We start from the raw sequence: 20,266 nt of genomic DNA, 5'->3' as shown, positions 1-20,266 counted from the left end.
GGGAGCGATTTTGCCACCTGGAGAACAAGTCTCAAACAAAACTTATAGCAAAGGCTTCGGCATTTTTCCCCCTGAAGTATTTATGTGCTGAAATGTGCTTGGACTCTCCTCCGGCAGCAACTGGGCTGATGGAAAGGCAGAGCATCCGCCCCCAGGCTGAGACTTCCAGCGGTGACGAAGGGATGGATCCGGACCTGGGAGGATCCCGGCGCTTCCCTGAGTGCCAGCGGCTCCCAACACACCACAGGGATGGGGAAGATGCTCAGCACTTAATTTCACAGCACCTATAACAGGAGCCGTGGGAACAGCATTCTCCAGGTCACTGCGCCTTTCAAGGCTCTGTTACTAGGAATAATTTAAATTACAACTCTGTACCGATTTCTTAACAGGAATCTTCACTTCAAACTTTTCTTTTTCCAGGAGATAACAAAAATTAGTATTTTATTCTAAATATACCATACCACAACATACCTACAACCCGTTACAACCAATTTTTTTATTAGTGGAATGTGAAATGGGATGCCATGCTCATAACAGTTTTAAAACTGTGCTATTCTGAAGCTGTGTAGCCATAAGCACTAAAAGAGAGGATGTAAAATGTATGGTCTAAAACGAATATAAATCAATCATTATGACAGAAGTAGCACTTATTTGAGAGTCAGAAGTGAACAAAATATTCTGTGTCAGCAAAATGTCTCCTGTCAAAACCTGCTCTTTAAAATTTCACTACAATGTGCTGAGACAAATGTCCTTTGCAACTCCGTGTACGGAAGCATGTTCTAAATCTTCATAATTCAAACCTTCCCTGTTTTCGGGCAAAAAAGCGAGCTGTAAAGGGTTGTATATTCCTGCTGATGAAGTAAACGCTGCGCTTCGAGCTGCGGCAAGTGTCAAATGCTGCTGCCTCCCCCGGCAGGTCTGAGCAGCCAGAGGGTGAGCCAGCCCTCACCTCCCCTCTACCCACCAGGACACGCCGGGAAGATGCATCAACGCTTTTATCTGTTCTGCTCTTTCCTTAACAGTGAATATGAAGCTCATGGAGGTTCAAAGATCATCAAAACAAAGCTGAATCACTGAGGACCCTGGCAGGCACCCAACACGAAGTTTCCCCATCTGCCCTGTGGGTTGTCCCCGCCGTGATGCGCCAGGCGGTGGGACGGCACCAAGGTGCTCTGCGCCGGGAACACCCCGTGCCCAGCCGGGATCCTCTGGTTACACCAGAGACTCTCCTCCCCACCACGACTCTGCCAACCAACACACCGACGAGGTGCCGCTGCATCCCCTCCTGCGTGGAGATGCTCCACCACGGGCAGGTCGGGTCCACGGTGTGGTTCCAGACATCAAGAGCTTCCTTCCCGCTATTCCCGGCTCCCCCAGCCCCCTCCCCAGAACCGCTCCCTCCCGCCATGCCTTTCTCAACACACCCTTTACCTTGGACCAAATTACGAATGCTTGAGCCCAGTTAAATCTTACAACTAAGCTCTCTGGGCTACTGCTGTCTTTTTTTCCTCTCCTTTTTTTCCTTCCCAAAAGCATGACAGGTTCTGAGAGATCTGCATTATGTCACTCTTCAGTGTATAAAATAAAGGGCACGCAACTAAATCAGGTCTCCCTTCTTCCCTATTTGGGATGACAGCACAAGCTCAACACTTTTTAAGTGCTCACACTGTTTGCCAGGCTGCCACTACCCTAAGATATATAAAATACCAAATTTAAGACTTCAAAAGGGTAAATGACTGCAATTTATGTCGTCATACTCATGAAAAAGCAACCTTTTCCGTTCTGGAAATACTGGGGAAATATATATTGGTCTTTTGAGTACGTCCCACATTTGTAGGAAAGCGCGAGCGTAACAAAGGTTTTCTGTTTACCCACTCAAAAGAAAAAACATCTTTTTTTTTTTTTCAATTATACATTTTAAACTGGACACAATCTGCCACAGAGCCTAAAAAGGCAGCGTTAAAGCTCTGAGATCCATTGCAATTTCTAAAAAATCAAACCCCAAAACAGAGGAGAGGACAAAGGCAAAGCAATGGCTGTTGGAAACAACCTCCTCCAACCCAGCATTCTATTTTTGCAACTGTATACATTAAAAAACCTTTTTGAAGATTAAAAATGCATAAAACTCAAAATTGACATTTATTTCCTGCAAAACAATCTATTTTTTCAGAGATAGTTTTTCCAAAAGATGATAAACTCCTTCTCCGTATGTTGTGCCTTAAGACATCATGTGCTTTTATCCTTTAGCAAAATACGAACCAGCTCCCAGGCTGACAATGCCAAGAACCATGACAAAATGGATTATTAATGAGAAACCGATCTCCAGAACTCTATTAATTTATGTCTTCCTGTCGGATCCCAAAGATGTATCAGCCCTCTCACTCAAAGAAAAAAATGCCAACATTGTACTTTGTTTTAAAGTTCTGCTTAGATGAAGAATTCATTATCCAAAGCACTGTTGTGTTATTTCAGTCTTCTTGTAGAATAAAGATTCTTTATCAAATAGCTTAGAAAGCCGCTGACAAGCGCGAGGATCTTGCAAAATATATTTACATCAAAAATTCAATGAGGAATCTTGGATTTTTAACCTTTTTTTTTTTTCTTTTCTCGGCAACACTCCTTGCCTCATTCGGACCTGTCAGCACTTTGGAAATGAAGACCATGAAATTCCAACTGCAAAAACCTGAGAAAATCTAACACAGTGGTGAGCTTTTAAAATCCTTAATTATACTAATTATTCCACCGCAAAGTAAAACGATCTAACACGAAAATGGAAGAAATCAGATTTCTTTGTTGAGCATAAACAGCAAACAGACACAAAATATCCTTTTAAGCCTCCGTGAAAAAAAAAAAAAAAGAAAAAAAAATCTAATCTATGCTTATCATAATATTTATGAAATAAAAAACAGAGAGGAAAAATTGCTGTAATGTACTCTGGGTGACCTCTGCTTTCGAGAGAGAATGAAAACAGCCTTTTGCTTTTCAATCCCCATCAAAGTGGAGTTAAAGGAGGGACAGCATTCCCTTGCTCACTGCCATTAATCATTGCTTTCTTCAAGCAAGTGCGTATTAATTTCTGTCATCCCAAACATCATCGAGTATTGTTACAGCACCGTTCACTCCTCATTCACCACCAGTTGTTACCAGTTTCCCTACACTGAGCATAGACAGGGTGAATCGTGTGGATTTCAGTGTTAGAGGCCTTTATCCCTGGGGTGCTGACACCAATTAAGCCATTTCAAGAAGAAATGAGAACAGGCGCAGCCCCTCGCTGTAACAAGAGCCCGCACCTTCCCTTGGCCGGGTGCCACCGCCGCCGCCGCACCAGCACCCGCCACCGCGGCGGTGACACCGCCGACACGGCCCCGCGCCCCCCGCACGGCCCCGCCGCGGAGACTGCACCGTCGCTCCCCAAACCGCCCTCCCCGGCACAAAAAGGCGTTAGGACGAGACCTGAAAACTAACACGGGCTCTTCCGAGCGCGGGGTTTTTTAATCAATTAACGACACCGCTGGGAGGAGAGGGCTGAAATCGCACCGGGAGGACGAGCTCTGGCTCTTTTGCTTAATTCCAGCGTTAGACGCACACATAAGACAAATGACAACAATTTTACCGCTGCAGTGTAACAAATACCCTAAATATGAAAATGAACTGAATCTTCCAGAATTATAATATCACTCAAGCCGCCTGGCGCTGAGCACCCTCACGCTGCTGGCGCTGCAGCCGCTTCCGTCCAGGGGCCGGCAGGAACTAAAAAAAATGGCACGTTTCAAGAAAGTTACCCCAAACCCTTAAAATCAACACGTTTAATGAGTTTAATTAATATCATTTGTACATTGCTAAAGTGTGTGTAAAGATTTATCAAACTCTCTGGCAATATTGTTGATTTTTTCTGACCGCTTTAGATCCAATCATTCTCCTTGTTTCAGACATTTACATCTGCTTTTAAGTTTTTATGGTTGCCTGTTGGCAGGCAGCAAAGTGGAGCTGTCGATGCTGCTGCAGAATAATGCAAGGTTTGTTATGAATTAAATATTAGAAACCTTAACGCAGCGGCCAATAAGAATTATTTGCCTTATTAAAGCAGCAGAAGACGCTGATTAAATTTTCATTGCATTGCAGTCTTTTTCCCATTTCTGCTTTCAATTCATCATTCTAATGTATGAAAGCCTTGCCGAATAATGGCATGGGGACTTAATTTCTGGAATGCAAATATGGCAAAGAAAATACCATAAATACCCTCCCAGAAAACATTAAACAGTCAGTTCTAATTAAGTGAATACTAACTAAGTAAATATTCTCTTAAAGGAAAAAAAAAATAACTCAAGATGTCAAGAATTCCAAGAAGGAAAGCGCTAGAAATACAAGCACACAAAAATTATATGGAGCCTTGATCATCTGAATTTCACAGGATTGAACTAAGTATGTTTAAACAATCGTGTTTTGAGATACTCAAAGAAATTTTCGTATTTATTAGTAAATATCAGCACACACAGACCTGTTTTGATTAACTGAGACTGTATTTCCTGGGCACTGTGTAAACAGGCTGTAGTGCGTGACAGCTTCAGTCAGGTGATCCAGATGGGTTCAGTTTATAAAGCAAAACATTTTAACAGTACTCAGTTTACTGGCATGGCACCCTTTAAAAAATAAAATTCCTTTAGGGAGAGAAAAAAAAAAAATCCTTCTCGTGACAAAAATACTGTGAAAGGTATTTGGAAATGAAGGCCGGCTGAGGAGCAGGCAGGGATTTGACACACACAACTACAGGCACATGTAGGGAAAATGGTCAAACCAAGCCTGCAATCCTGTGTCCTACAGAAGGTTGTTCACGTTTCTGCCTTAATGTGCATCAGGAAGAAAATGAACTTCAAGTATCCATTTCCCCTAGAGAAAATCTCTTCCCTGAAACTCTGCAACTAATGAAATGGGGATCTATAAATAGCAGCATCATTACCATGAGAGCACTTGCTTTGTACCAGTCTCTGCATCTGACCCTCTTTACACTAATAACTAGTAGACTTCAATATAATTCCTCTATAGGATGATCAATATTAGGACAGTTAAAATGTGATGTACATTTAAACCGTGGAGTATATTTACTTACCAGGGAGGACACACAACGCTTTCTGGTCCTGCCTTTCCCTCTCACACTTATTGCGGAGTTTCTCATTGTCTCAAACGAGACGAGCTCTCCCTGCAACTTCTCTCTGGTGCTACAGACACAGGGGGTGACAAGACAAAAGCCGTAACACACCTGAAACCTTCCCTGCTGAAACCTCCCTCTCCATCAACCTCATTAGAATGGTTACTCCATTCCAAACATTACCTGCTGGAGCATTCCTATAGTAAACTCTTCCTTAAACTGTTGAATACTGTTGAGCGTTTAATCAGTAAATGTAATGATTTGGAAACGCGCTTTAGTTCTAGCCAAAAAACAGTATTTTCCAATTGCAACAGATAGTTTCAAAAAGTTAACCAATATTTAATTTCGCTGTTGGTTGTAAATTAAACTACCCTAAAAGGTAATGCGGTTCAGGAATCTAGGGGGAAAAAAAAGGAACTATTTATTAGGTGTCTATGGAATATTCTCCTACTGCATATAATTTATTGATACTGAGATATTTATGCTGCCCTTCATTAAAGGTAAATATTCAGTTACATTTGCATCTCCCACATACAAAGAGCTCAATTGTTCTGCTAATTTCATATCTCTTAATATAAATATGATAAAACGTTCCAGTGGGTGGATGAGTTTAAAGGCTTTTATTCTCTGTGACAAAATTATTGATGACAACATATCATAAATGGCACTTACTCCATATACACATGTCACAAGAAAATGTAAAATATTAGAACAGTTATGCATGCAGGAACATTTACTTTTTAAATGAAAATATAACATCCCAATTTTAAAAACCGTGTGGTTAAATCAAGAGAATGCATATAGAGAAAAGAGAGGACATGAAATTTCACGTGTGCTTAAGGTGATTTTCTTTTTGCTCACGGATACTACATATGCACTAAAATTTCATTGACTTTATTTAAGGCACAGAACACACAGTCCAGCAGCAAACTAGAGACAAATGGTCCAAGCAAACAAAGCTCTCCGCAGGCTGGATGACTCCTCTCTCTCCCAAAGGTACTTGTTCAGTGGCGCTTTTTTTCTGTTTATTATCACCCTTTAACTTATTAAATATTAAAATAGCCCAGAAATCTGCATTTTATATCAAAATCAGCAGCCAGAGAGAGTAAAATGTATTTAGAACATACTGGGGTGGAAAATTGTGTTAGTGTGATTCAAGCAGACTGTACCTCTGCTGGAATACATTATTGTCTGTTACAGGCAGTACTGGGGGAAAGCTGTTTTGAACACGTTGCCAGTGTGAAGACTTTCATGTTACAATCTTTTTTTAATCATTCAGACATACCTCTGAGAGCCTAAAAATGGATTATTGCAAATATCATGTTTTTTTGTATTTTAATACGATTAATATTATAAGACACACAAAGGTATTTGAAAGCAAGGATTTAAGAGAAATAAGCTGAGTAAGTAAAGCTTGTAAAATGTAATCAACATCATATTAAAATATCAGGCAGCAAAGGTTGCAATTTAAGGAAAGTGAGGCAGAATTCTCAGCAGACGTGGGGATGGGTCACAGCATTTTTACCAGGGTTCAAAAAAAAAAAAAAAAAAAAAAAGTATGTGTCGATCCCTGCCAGCAGCTAAACTTTCAGGCATATTTGTAAATAAAATCAAAATTCCGACTTCAGGTCCATGGTTTGCCCCTTCGCGTGGGCCCGAGGTGGAGGAAGAGGCAGGAGCCGGGCGCTTCCCACAGACGGGATTTGGAGAGTTGGAGAGTTAAATAAAGCAGATTTGTAAATGGCAGGATGCTCTCAGCGACGCCGCGGCTCTCGCTCTGAGGCAGCCGCTGGAGCAGAGCTGCTCAGCGGCACTTGACAACAGCAGTGCTCCCACAATTGTAACCCTCAAATCCAATCAATCCTTGCTCTTTGCATTTCAAGCAGCTCCTGGCTGCCACTGCCTGAAGATAACTATTTTACCACCTCTGTCATGCCTAATTAACAAGTCAGATGTACAATTTAGAAATTTTGCAATTAACCTGCTAAAATATTGCTGGAGGATGCTAATTGTTATGCCAGTTGCCATAAAAGCTCATTTGCATAACTTATGTGTGAAAAACAATTATGAGCGGCGTTCACAGACGCGGTCCACAAACTGCTCCTAGCTACGGATGAGAGGGCCACAAAAACACTTAATTCATTGCCCACAAAATTATGTTCCCCCTTTTCTTAAACAGCATCTGTTTTGTGAAGCTATATTCATAGAAAATCCCCAAATCAACAATTAGGAGCATATGTAAATGTGCGATTACAGTTCTTTTTCTTCCATTGACAAGTTCCCCTCGCGGTGCGCGGGAGGAGCGGGGTGCGAGGCGGGCTCCCCGCGCCCGGCCATCCCCCGCGCCGCGGCGGGCACTGCCAGGGAGCCGCGGCCGCCGCGCTCCGCCGCGCTCCGGCCTCCAGCGCATCACTGGGGGCCACTTCCACAACAAAGAAGCTAAAGGCAATTGTTTCTGCAGTGAATGGGCTTCTGTTCTTCAGCATATATTTACCCAGGCGTTCAGGGCAGATTTTTACCATTAAATCGGAGTCTGTAGAACATGGCTGTTGTACAAATATTTACATTAGCGCTGACCACAGCCTTATTGCGGCACTCGGAGAGAACAATATTCCCAGCTCCCTCGCCCCGGTTTGGAGGCCCGAGTCTCGCTCCCAGCCACAAAGCCGGGATCGCCGCCCTCCCCGTCTGCACGTGCAGAGCAACGAGCTAATTTCATCAGACGTTAGAGGCCGACGCTCGGCATTTTCATCAGGCCCCACCGTGCTACGCTTTTAGGGCGGAAAAACAACTGCCCATTTTTTGTTTCAGGGCCAACAGGCCGCGGGCTGAGTGTTATTTCGGGTTTCCTTTCAAGGAGGCAGTTTGCTCAAGTGCGCATGGCCCATTAAATATTACTAAACTAAATGAGAACTTGAGTCTGGAGCCCTGCGGAAGGCAGTCGTACGGTTCAGCACCGATGGCATTACATCGCTACGTGGCAAGACGATGGTGCTCGTTCCTCTCCAAAATATTACAGATTTAAAAGTTACGTAACAGTCCCGGTGATTAAGCAGCAGCTGTTATGATAATCAGTCAGTAAAAGGAAATTGATTTGTTTAGTGCTAGCAACTACAATATTATTAGACTCTCAGTATATTGAAAGGAAGAAATATTTCCTTTATTGAACACAAAATGCCATAAATTTAGGTAAACCGAAATTAGTTCATGTAATACACTGACATCCAAGAATTTATGTATATAGAGTCTATCATTTAATTTTCAGACATTCAATTTCTATACTTGGTCACAGTCAAAAGGTCAAGAACCAACAAGTCAATAAGTTCCCAAGCTCCATATCGATATCACGTCACTGCCCTAACAAGTGGAGAGGAAGTAAAAAATAATCCACAAAAAAAATCCACAGCTGCGTATGGAAGGCAAAATTTCCCCTGCTGTCCCGCACGAGCACCGGGCGCCCAGGGAGCACCCGCGGTGCCCAAACCTCGGCAGCCCCCGCCCCGGTGGCACCGCGGGACCCGGCAGGGCTGCGGGACCCCCCAGCCCAGTGCCCGCTCCCCCGTCCCCGGGCTCTCCTTCCCCGCTCCCCTCCCCACCCAGTGCAACAAAGGGAAGAAATACGAGGTAGGAAAACTGACAGTTCCCACTCTATTTGAATAACAAGTGAAATCCTAAAAATACCTCCACTGCATGTTATTACCAACTGTATCACCGGGTTTTATAGTGACAGGACTGTGCTATAATTTCTGAGAAAACCTCAGCATAAAGCTCCATAAACCCAACCACTCCTGTAATGTATCACCTTATCTAGTGCACAATCATTTCCACAACTTTTCATGTTAGTATAATTTGTTCAAAAATGGTAATAAATACATCCTTGAAGTCAAATAAGAATCATTGCACAATCTAGTGTAACTTGTTCTTACTAGTGACAGTCAATCATGCTACCAGGATCTACCATGAAAGAAAATAAGCAAACATTTGGGTGTTCTGTAATTACAAACCTCACTAAAAGCACACTTCCTTCTTTAATCAACAAATATATGAAAGCCTGCTTTAAATACCCTTTCAAGTGTGCCATGCTGCCTGTGAACAGCTATCCCTGAAGAGAGCAGCGATCCCCATCTACAGCGAGCAAACAGTCTCTCTCTGTACTAACCAAACTAACCACCCAGCCAGAGAACCCCCATGCCCTTCCGCGAGAGGTCTAACCATCAATTAAAACACCAAACATTCCTAATTAAAGCCAAGAAAAGGAGAAGTCTAAGGAAAGCCTAATCTCTTCATCTCCAGGAGGTGAGACTCCACTTAGGCTCACCGGGACTGGAATGAAGTGCACACTAAGTGCTAAGAGATTACTTATGTAACAGTTTTAATTATACCAAATACTTGATAAAATTATTCCTTTTCAACACATAGCACCAACTTGACACAATCTTCACCGAAAAATCTGATGGAGAATATTCCCATTTTAAAGATGGGAAAAGTGAGCTCTTGCATTCCCTTCGGTGGCCGAGCCCCGGGTCTGCCCCCACCGGGGTCACCACATCCCTCCTCATTGGGGCGGGAGGAAGGCTTTTTCTTCCCAAATCATCATCAGGATTCAAAGCCAGGACTGCCAGGCTTTCAGCTCCAGCACCCTCGTCTCCCCAGCCACCGCCACCGGGGCCTACGGGTACTGAGAAAGTTAAGGTTGGCCACAGAATACTTTCGGTATCTAGGGCTTTTGTTCAAGAATGTGAAACTCGGAGTGAGCAGCTGGAGCCCAGAGCACTGTCCTTTGCTTTCTGGGAGAAGAACTGATTTTGCAGTTTCAGATGCTGGTTTTGATGGGACTCTTTGGGCCGACGGGTTCAGCAGGTCTGGGGAACCAAGGCCAAGCAGGGACGTCGTGCTTGAAATGAAAACGGCGCTACGGCCCCTTTGTTGAGGAAGAGCGGGGAGGGCGGATGGAGAGGGCTTGCAGCTCCCGCGGGTGCCGGGGGCAGGGGAGAGCGGGCAGGGACCCGCAGCGCACGTGCCAGTTGTCCTGCGCTAACGTGAAAACCCCTGTGGCTTCGAGGAAACCGCGGTGGTTTGTGTCTTATGTGGTTCATGTTAAAAATTTCCCAACAGTGATAGACTTCAGCTGCCAGGATCAGGGAGAGCATGTGCATCTAGCATGAACAGCCCCCGCACGGAGCTCTGGGGCATTTTTTTATCCTTTTTCCTTTCTTTTAAATAACTATTGGGGCTCATAACAAGCACTGTCACTCCGGCACTACTCCCCTGATTGACTTTGCGACAAGGATCTGTGGAGGAGATGGGCACACAAACAGCAAACATTCTGCAGGCACTCAGGCAAAGAGGACTAGAGAGGCTTGGGTCGGTTTTGCTTTGCCTTTATTTTTTGATAAATTTTTTTTTCAATTTCCAGAATTACTTCTCTGATATTTTTAAACAGTATTATAAAAAGAAAACTAACCACAAAACTGTAGTAAAGCAACTCCGAGGCTGACTAAAAACCACATACACCCCCCAAAAAAAAACCACACCAGGAAAATTTGAACTAAATCAGAACCTCTCGTCTTTGAAACATCCTGGAGCGTCCTAATACTGCAGAGGTCTCAGCACAGTGATCCTACGTATCATATATGCTCTAATAAATAGGTTCAATGAGTTGAATTAAGGGCAGAGTTTAACTATTAACTCCAAATTTCCTCGCTCTTATGACTGTAAGTCAATCCCTTAATGTTACTTTAACACAGTTTCTGGCAGTTGAATAAAATCTATGGTCAATATTACAACCCTTCCTTCCTACATGAAGGAAAATATACGTGTGATTTACATAAGAAACGGTGGGAAATGCCGTGAGTGAGTGGGGGTGATAAATGTCCAAGGCCCCACCGGCCAAGAATCCGAGCCGAGCATCTGACTTCAGCTGGTCGGGCCCTCGTTATCCCAGTCCCGAAACCAGCAGAACTGGCAAAAATACCTCCACGCAGATCCAGTTCTCAGCGCAGGAGCGAGAGCAGTCAGAGAGGTTAGAATACAAAGCTGTAAGATATAGCTAAAATAATACCACAAAAATCAGATGACACAAAGAATTCTAATACTTTCCTTTTGTTAAGATACAGTAACTGAGAATACAATGAAATTCTTCATGTTCAGTATCTCCCATTAGATCAATTAATATTCAGAGAAAGGCTTTAACATGAAGTTTAAATAATCATAGAAGGAGAAAAAGAACCACCAATGTTCTAGAAGCTTCTCTAGACCTTTCAATCAATTTTATTTATATGCAAAACCAAGAGAAACTCAGAAAAAACAAAGCTCCTCCTGATGCTAAAGCTCTCAATTTACTGACAGGCAAATGGCTTCATGCTGCCACTTAATCTCATTTCTTGCATAATGCCCTCTAATTAGCATATCAAAGTGAATTAATACTTCTAGGGCATTAGCAATGGGAAAATCTGCTCCAGGCTTCACAATAGCAGTTAAGCAAGAGCCAAGAAATCCTCAAAAACACCACAAACCACTTTGCATTGCAAAACTGTTCAATTTATTTATCCTCTCTCTCTAAACACTTTTACCGCACACTGTTTTACTACTGTTCACCAAACAAAATGATAATTGCCAAAGTTACCAGCATCTGTAAAGCCTGTTTAGAATCTTAATTTAGATTGTGTACTTGAAGATCTCTAGATGCTTTCGTTGACCCTATCACATACAACAGGATGGACTGAAAAACCGGTGTTCTTCTAAAAAAAGCAATCAGGATAATAATATTAAATTCCATTTTCCACTCACAATAAATAATTATAAATTAAATAATATATGAAAAAGCCACCTGCTGGACAATGAGGAATGAGGGATTAGCTTTAAATGTTGATGCATGACTTAAGTATAGCAAAAGGTTTTGACCTGTAAACACAGGATACAAACCCACCCCCCTTCCCAAGTGATGGATTTGTAGGACGCGTGATACCAAGTGATTCATATATTGTTACAAGTGCATGTGACTGTGCAACATGCATTGAACTGATGGCTAACAAAAGAATTTGAAGTAAAATACCTAAAATAGAACAAAATTAAAGTAAGCGCATAATGATTTTTACTGTATGCTTTTACGCAAAACATGCTATTTTTATGCAATTCTTGAAGCCATAAACACATTACAGCTGGTACGATCAGAGGGCAGACCGTTTCCTCTTTAAAAAATATTTTCAGAATCTACTTTCAATCACAGGTCACTTTGCAAAATATAAACTATAATTTATAAACATGGACTAAAAAACCCTGAAACTTCATCCTTTTAGTGCTCCCCATCAACCTTTAAAACCAGAAAATAACCTTAAGGAAAAAAAAAACAAACCCAAGGCCCAAGCCCCCCAGCAGGAGTACACCCTCCCCAGCCCAGGAAGGGGCTGGAGCACTCACGGAAGGATAATAACAAAGAGTAGAAGAAAATGCCGGGGTCAGTGGGGTTTTCTACAGTTCTGTTTGCAACATGAAGGGGGAAAAAAAAAAAAAAAATAGTACAGGAATAACAAAATAAATTACGATGGATATTTATCCTAAAGAATGTGCATTATTGAAAAATATATAGAGCTGAAGTACCAGGCTTCATTTCCTTTCATATTTAATTCCCTGTTTACTTGCACTGCACAGACAGCATTATGGAGGAGCTCTAATGTCCAGCTGAGAAGCACAATTCATCTGTTTGGCTGATGAACTACTCCAACTTTATAAAAGCATGAACTATAAGAGCTGACAGAAACTTTAATAATTTATATTAAATATTGATGTGAATTATTTACTCCATTCATACTTAAAGACATGAATTGCGTACCAGAGAAAAGCAAATGTGACAAAAGGTCAACATGATGGTGAAAAAAGGCAGGCTGTGTCAGGCATGTGTTATCTGAACCATGCTGATCACCTTGATAAGCGAATGGCATTAAACATGACTGCTGAGAAAACAAACAAAGCATCCTTCTCGGGGTGTCAATCCAGGGAACACAAACAGCTACACGGGATTCTGCCAGCGATACCGGGACGGGAGAACTCCAGCCGGGCTCCGGGGGTCGGGGCTCACCCACCCAGCCCCCCTGTGCCTGACGTGCCAGGGACTGAAAAACAGCCTCAAAACCCAGGACAGACACAAACCGGACCCTGGTGTGCTCTACTATGTAATTATTAATGTAGCCTTCCTATGTATTTAAATATTGTGTTACATTTGTAACAATTTAGTATGTCTAATTCTGCTTATGTTTGTCTACGGTAGACTGCAAATATCATTATATTAATGTTTCACACAAATCAATATTTAAATTGAAAAAAGACAGCATAATATCCGTATCATACAACTTTTTCATTGAAAGCTGTAGGAATAGAGCTTGATAAATGTGTTAAATCCTGTAAAAAAAAAAAAAAAAGGCCTCTTCTGCATTCACTGCATGCTATTATAATAATTTAGCTCTGAATGCAAAAATTCCTTAACTTACAACAAGCATCTTAAAACACACCACACTGTAACTCATAGAATTTAGTATTTTCAGATAAGCAAGAAAATGTGTCAAATTCAACAATAAAATGAAGGACTTGAAAAATAGCTGTAAAATAAAATAAATCCCTGCTCCTACTTAAATTAGTATTGACAAGTAGGTCCAAATTTATCCTTTCCGGAGGGGGAAAATTAAATAAATAAAAAAAAATTATGGAAACACAGATCCTGGTAATCAATGTGAAGACTGTTATTTAAATACAGGAAGGAGCACTAACAGTGGTAACGTCTAAGGGTACCGTGTAGTTACAGATTCTGTAAGACAAAGTAATGTGAATTTATCTAATGAAAATAATCACCAAAGCCGCCTGTTCTCTTAACCAGACAAATACCATGTCAGAAACCCACCAAAGAGAAAGAATTTTGGTAATGAATGTGTTTGTAACAGATGACCAAATGACAATCAAGATACTTTATTCAATTTATTTTTTCCTAGTAGGACATTTATGAAGAAAAGCAATGTCATTGCCAAAAGGACAGTGTAAATGACCTAACATTCTACTGCACGTCATCGTTTGTAATGCATTTGCTGACAATTAAAGAAAAAAAAAAAAACCACCACATTCAAAAGTGTATCCAATGGTTCAGTGAAAAATCTTGGATACTGACTCAGGAGAAAGGAAACAAAAGCTAAAAAATGTAAACTGAAGAAAAGATGTACGCACATAAATACACAACGCTTACTTATTTACCTAGTCAGGGTAAATCAAAAATATGTATTTAGCAGTTTGAAAAAAAAAAAACAGGACTGCACATAAATATTTTAAATAGCTCAACTGAGTAACAATAACATCACAGCTGATATTTACAGAGCAGCTAACACACATACATACCTACACACACACAGATATGTATGCTATCAGTGCCATTTCATTGTTCCATTTGAATCCTTTAACGTTCACACAGGATTGCCAGGGTTGTATTTTATTATATGTTGGCACTAAACGATAGTTTACAAACACTGGAAAGTTGCAATTTGTGTAATGCAAGGGAAGAGTCCTCTGATTCGATTTTTACATGACGGCAGTGAAGAAAGGGGTTAACACGTTCGAATTCTGCCAGCAGCCAAGGCAAAAGCAAGTCCCTCTCCAGGCAGTTACCTCCCGGGTACAGACTTTGCAGCGTATTGACAAGGGGCGTTCCCGAAAGAGTTGGGCCATTTTCATCAATAAGGAGCACTGCAGCCAGTGAGGGCACGATACAGCCCTTTAATCATCGGAATGGCATCGTATGGCTATTTACAGTTGTAGCAATAAAAATAAAAGGTTTTAGCTTACATGGGGAACAGCAAGAAATTAACCCCGTGGTTAACGTCACTATTTGTCTGGGTTTCATATCTGGATTTTTTTTTCATTCTTTAAAACAAAATTCTGCACGAGGGGAGAACGTTCTTAATGAACATTTTCCTCCTCTCTCTTTAGACATAAAAAATAGTTCAAGCAGCCCAACCAGCCAAGCAGGCCTTTCTCTTCCCCTGCGGACACCTCCTGCAGTCGAGAAGTTCATTAAGTTTTATGATCTTCCCAAGTCAGTCCTGCTTATAAGCCTCACAAAGGCCACAAATCTGGCAAACCATCATGTATGCCATTAGGCTTTACTAGTAAATGAATGCTATTTAGGGTTTGTGGTGACAGTAAATTAGGGTTTGGTTGGCAGCTATCATTGTTTCTGTTGGACTTATAGAAATAAATACACGTATACGTGTAGGCACATACGCACTCCGACATTTTTATAAAAGTGTGTTCCTATCTATACAAATGATTTTTAAAGACAAAACCCCAAATCATCTATCAACACAATTCGGGACCTAATAATATGTCATTCCACTGGGAAATAATTGCAATTCCCTAACCATTTTAAGACTGTAAGAATGAATATATGTTCATTTCTATTTCCATGAGAATAACCAGTACCTCAGGTATAGCAACGGCCTAACGTAGGCTGAATCAAATTACAAATATGATGGATTTTTAGTCAGTAAAAAAGGACTATTTAAAAAAAAAAAACAAAGGCGCGAGTCAGTTTTTGCTCCCTACGGCAGGCGCTGAGGAGAGGGTGTCACACAGGTATGCAACAGATGTGAGTGCACGTTGAGAACAAACTTTAACACTCCCAAGTGACACCTCCGAGAACGGGTGAAATACAAGAAAATAAGAGTCAATCGACTCTCACTTGCGCATCTTCAGATTTCATTAGAGGGGCTTCAGTATAACTTTGGGTATCGTTTTTCTTTGAACTAATTAAAGAAATAAGTGGCAGTTTCTTTATGAAAACCATGCTACCTTGTGGTTGCCTCTAAGAATGCACATACCTATTAATATCTGTAAAGCTCTTAAATGTATTATGCAGCACTTTTTAAAATGTTAAAAAAGAAATGTCAGGCTAAATTCAGTAAGCTCAGTGATTTGCTTTGTACATGACAAATACCTCACAGGGAAAAAAAAAAAAATACCTTCAGCTCCTAACCCTAAGCGAGACACAGAGAGAGGCTTTTAAAAAATGTGATGCATTCATTAACCCTTGCGGGAAAGTGACAGAGTTGCTCTGCCTAAACTGAGGATTCCTCTACGTGTTCTCTCACGACCAGCCTCTCAAAGTCCTGCCTGACTGTACTGAAAACTACTAAAATATAAAAATATACATAATTCAATATAAAAATGACTTAAGTATTGCATTACTTATTTAAGAACAGCCATGACTGCTATTACACTTTACGTATAGGCTCCAGTCTCCCTCCTCACCTCCCGTCCTGCTCACAGAACAAGGTAGCGATAAAGCCATCACGGCAATTCCCGCCGCCAACAGCAGGTAAACTTTGGTTCTGATTAAAAAGAATTAAATACCGGCGCATGACCCAGTTGCAGGCAGATCTAAGTGCTCAGACCACAAGACAATGCGGAGTACCAGGGGGAGGGAGGGACACCTCTGCTTTAATTGCATCTCAGACCGTTCACCCTTCCAGTTCAGAATTGTTTCAGCCGTTTCCTACGCAAAGAGCTTCCAGAAAATATGCTAGAATTTACTTTCACGTTTTCTTTGCTTTAGCACGCTAACTGAAGCCTACACAGACATTCCGTCTCAACTGGGAGATCCTGAGCGAAGGTCCCCCTCCGGGAAGAGTTTTTGGTGGGGGTGTGGATTCATCTCCATCAATCACCCGCTGCATTAATCCTGTCCCTCCTGCGCTGCCGGGGCTGGCAGGATCTCGCCTTTGGGCAGGCGGACGCCTTCACTCTTTGTTGGTTCTCAGCGATTTCACAAAAGAGATAACTCGCAAACTTGGCTCGACTACTCACAGCACAAGGGCAGGATCCCAACTTACAAGTTATCACCGAAACACCCCGAAACGTTTCAGACCACAGAGTCTCTTGTCAGGTTCCCTCTCGCCTCCGAGGCGGCGGTGGCCTCACCAAACACCCTCTGCCAGTAATCCCCGCTGCTGAAAGGACTCGGGTTTTTCTTCGCAGCTCACCTCTGACATGTGGCTGACTACACTTTCCTTTCAAAACAGCGAGGCTAAGCCCTCTGCAAATAAAGTGATCGCAGGACCTACGCCTGCCTCCTTAATTGAAATCTGCCTGCTGCAAAATGTCTGAACACGGAGGGCAGGTTGCTCCGCTGGCTCCGGAGCAGGACGGGCAGAAAGTTTAGGGAAAGGCAGAAAACAAACACAAGGCAAAGGAGGAGGGAAAGGGGTTGGGAGCTGACCGAGGCAAAAGGTCGCTCGGTGGGGAGGGAGGGCAGGAGGGGGATCATTCCCCTTATCCCGGGTAATATAATGCAATATAAAGCAGAATCAATCTTAATATTCACAACGCAGTCAATACCCTAGTGCTTAGCTGTCAGCAGAAACTGAAGTGGATCCCCGGTAGCAAAGAAACCCTTGGACATAAAGCACCGTAATTTACTGGGAACTGTGCACTTTCAGGCTTCTCAGCTGAGATTTGCAATGATTTCACGTTTGTTGTTTTCACCCAGTCTTAATTTTTCAGCGTGCAATTAAGGGGATTGTGATTGAATATCAAATATAGCTAAAAAGCAAGCCAATGCATATATTTATTTTTAAAGCCAGATTGTAAGGAATGTTATTCTCATGATACAAAGCAGAATACTTTGCAAATTTTCTTCGCTGTAAAAAAAAAAAAAATCCTCTCTAAATTAAGTGATGTGAAAAAATTGCAAAAAATCCCCTAAGATGCCTCTAAGAAAACCGTGGAGTTTATTAGTGTCACGTTAACGTAGGGGAAAAAAAAATAATTTTTTCTACTTTTGAGATGAAAATTTTTGGCATTTCAAACATCATCGCCCAAGAGCAGCCCAAGCTCCGCCGCGCTCCGCAGGAGTGTGGGGTCAAAGCATCCATCACTTGGGCCTTCCCTTCCCTCCCGGGGTCTCCCCGGGGGTCCCCTCCCCGGCTGCGCTGACGGGGGCTCGGCCTCGCTCCCCCCGCGCCCGGGCAGCGCAAACCCGCACAAAGTTTATTGTGCGTGCAACACATCCCGGGGGGGGGGTGGTGGTGGTGGTGTTTTAAAAAAATAAATAAAAACGACGTGAGGTAACACAGATCTGACAAGTATTTTTGCAAAGTGTCCTGACAGTTAAAAAGGCAAGCGCCGGCGCTGGCGGGGCACCCCCCCCGGGGCTGTGAGGAGAGCGACCGAGGGGCTGGGGGGGGGGATTCTCCCTTCACCGCGCCATTTCACAGCGAAACAGCCTCAGAGGCCGGGTCGGCGGGACGGAGCGGGTCGGCGGGTCCCCCCTCAATCAGGTGGAAGGGGATTCCACCCGACAGGGCACCCGCCATCCCGCTCCGGCGGGCGTGAGGGGAGGAGGAGTGGGGGGGGGGGGGGTGGCGAGCGAAGGGGGGACCGGCGGCGGCGGCGGCCGGGTGGAAGGAAGGAGGGATCAAGATGGCTGCGGCGGCGGCGGCGGCGCGGGCGGCCCTTACCTGTTTTCTCCTTGATCTCGCAGAGGACACTGAACAAGGCGGGTTTCATCCTGTGGCAGTTCAGTGCGTGTTTTCTGAAAGAGAGGAGAGGACAAGGCGGTTAAAAAGGCGGCTTTTCAGCAACATGGCGTCTTACACACACACACACACACCCCCTCCCCTTCATCGCCCGCCAGCCCCGCGGCCCGGGCGCCGGGAGCCACCGGCCGGTGGCTCCCGGCGCCCGGGCCGCGGGGCTGGCGGGCGATGAAGGGGAAGGGGGGGGGGGGGGGGTGCGTGGGCCGGTCTCCGGGTCTCTCTTTTCCCTTCATTTCCCTCTTTTATACCAAATTATCTTTGTGCAAATACCGCCCGAGCGAGGGGTATAAATCACCCAAACCCCCCTCCTCCTCACCCCCCCACCCCCCCTTCTCCTTGTCCTCGCTACGATCCGGCCGGCGATATTATAAACTGATTTATTAAGGAGATTTGAAGAGGGGTGGGGGGGTTGTTGCAGAGTTAATATTCTTTGGGGTTTGGGTTTGGTTTTTTTTTTTTTTTTTTGTATTTACTGTGATTTTAAAATTTTGGGGGTTGTTTTTTCTCACACACACACACACACACACCACACACACCCCCCCTTCTCTTCCCTGCAGCAGGTTTGTAATTCATCTGCCGCCCACTTCGGAGAAAAGGAAAGAAAGAAAGAAAGAAAGAGGAAAAGTTGCGGTGCGAGGGACAGACGGACGGAGGGACGGACAGACAGCGGCGGCGGGGCCGGTGTCCGCCGGACGGTGTCCAAGGGGAACGGGCAGGGAACCAGCCACAGCCTCCCGAGCGACGGCATAAGCATCGCCCGGGTCTATATATTTATTATTCTATCTATTTAAAAACAAACGAACCAAACAAACAAACATTCAACAGCAACTTTGGCTCTGCCTTGGCTGCTTGTAATCTCTCCTACGGCACCAAGAAGTTGCTCAAATGGTGAGACTCCGGGTCTCCGCGGAGGAGCGGGAAGGAGAGAAACAAAAACCACACGCACACACACAAAAAGAGAATTAAAAAAAAAAATAAAAATTAAAAAAAAAAAAAAAGACAAGGTTTAATTAGACGAAACCAACTTTGCTTGTGCCTCATCCAGGCTTTGGTCAGTGATGGTCATGATCTGATGGAGGATGTCGCCGATGTCCTGCTTCCTGCCGTCGCCGTCCGCCCCGTCGTGTCCGTGGGGAGGCGGCAGGGCCATGCCCCCCTGCACCGAGTGCCCGGCCAGGTTGACGCCGGCCAGGGTCTGCAGCATGCGGGACTGATCGTCCATGGCTCCGGCGGCGGCCCGGGCCGCGGGGCCGGCGGGCGGCGGGAGGGAGAGCGCCGGGCGGCCGCGGTCCCCCTCAGTCTCAGTCCCGGAGTCCGGACCGCGCTCTCGCACACACACACCGAGGAAAGGAAAAGGGGGGAGGAAGGAAAAAAAAAAAAAAAAAAGAAAAAAAAAAGCCAAACAAAACAACAACAAAATCAGTATTTGTGTTTTGACCGGATCTCAGCTGTTTATTCCACTCTCTTCTCCTTCCCGGTGCAGTAAATCACTCTCTTCTTTAGTTACAATCTTCTTTCATCATCATCATATTTGTGGCTCGGATAAATG

General features: G+C 43.6%; 1 protein-coding gene across 3 annotated transcripts in view; it reads right to left on the bottom strand.

The window, feature by feature from the left end:
• PBX3 (PBX homeobox 3) overlaps nt 1-20,019 on the bottom strand; it is a 110,233-nt gene extending 90,214 nt beyond the window's left edge. For 2 of the 3 annotated variants that reach the window (XM_074161059.1, XM_074161058.1), the window contains exons 1-2: nt 19,743-19,939; nt 18,640-18,713 (exon numbers count right to left, since the gene is read on the bottom strand). In XM_074161059.1, the coding sequence (XP_074017160.1) occupies nt 18,640-18,713; nt 19,743-19,939 (271 nt within the window). Of the gene's footprint in view, nt 1-18,639; nt 18,714-19,742 lie in introns of all 3 variants that reach the window. The other variant, XM_074161057.1, reaches the window with a different exon arrangement.
• Between the last annotated feature and the right edge of the window lie 247 nt (nt 20,020-20,266).

Source organism: Numenius arquata, chromosome 19 (genome assembly GCF_964106895.1).
Source record: "Numenius arquata chromosome 19, bNumArq3.hap1.1, whole genome shotgun sequence".
In the NCBI taxonomy this organism is placed as follows: domain Eukaryota; kingdom Metazoa; phylum Chordata; class Aves; order Charadriiformes; family Scolopacidae; genus Numenius; species Numenius arquata.
This window is presented reverse-complemented; position numbering and strand designations above follow the sequence as displayed.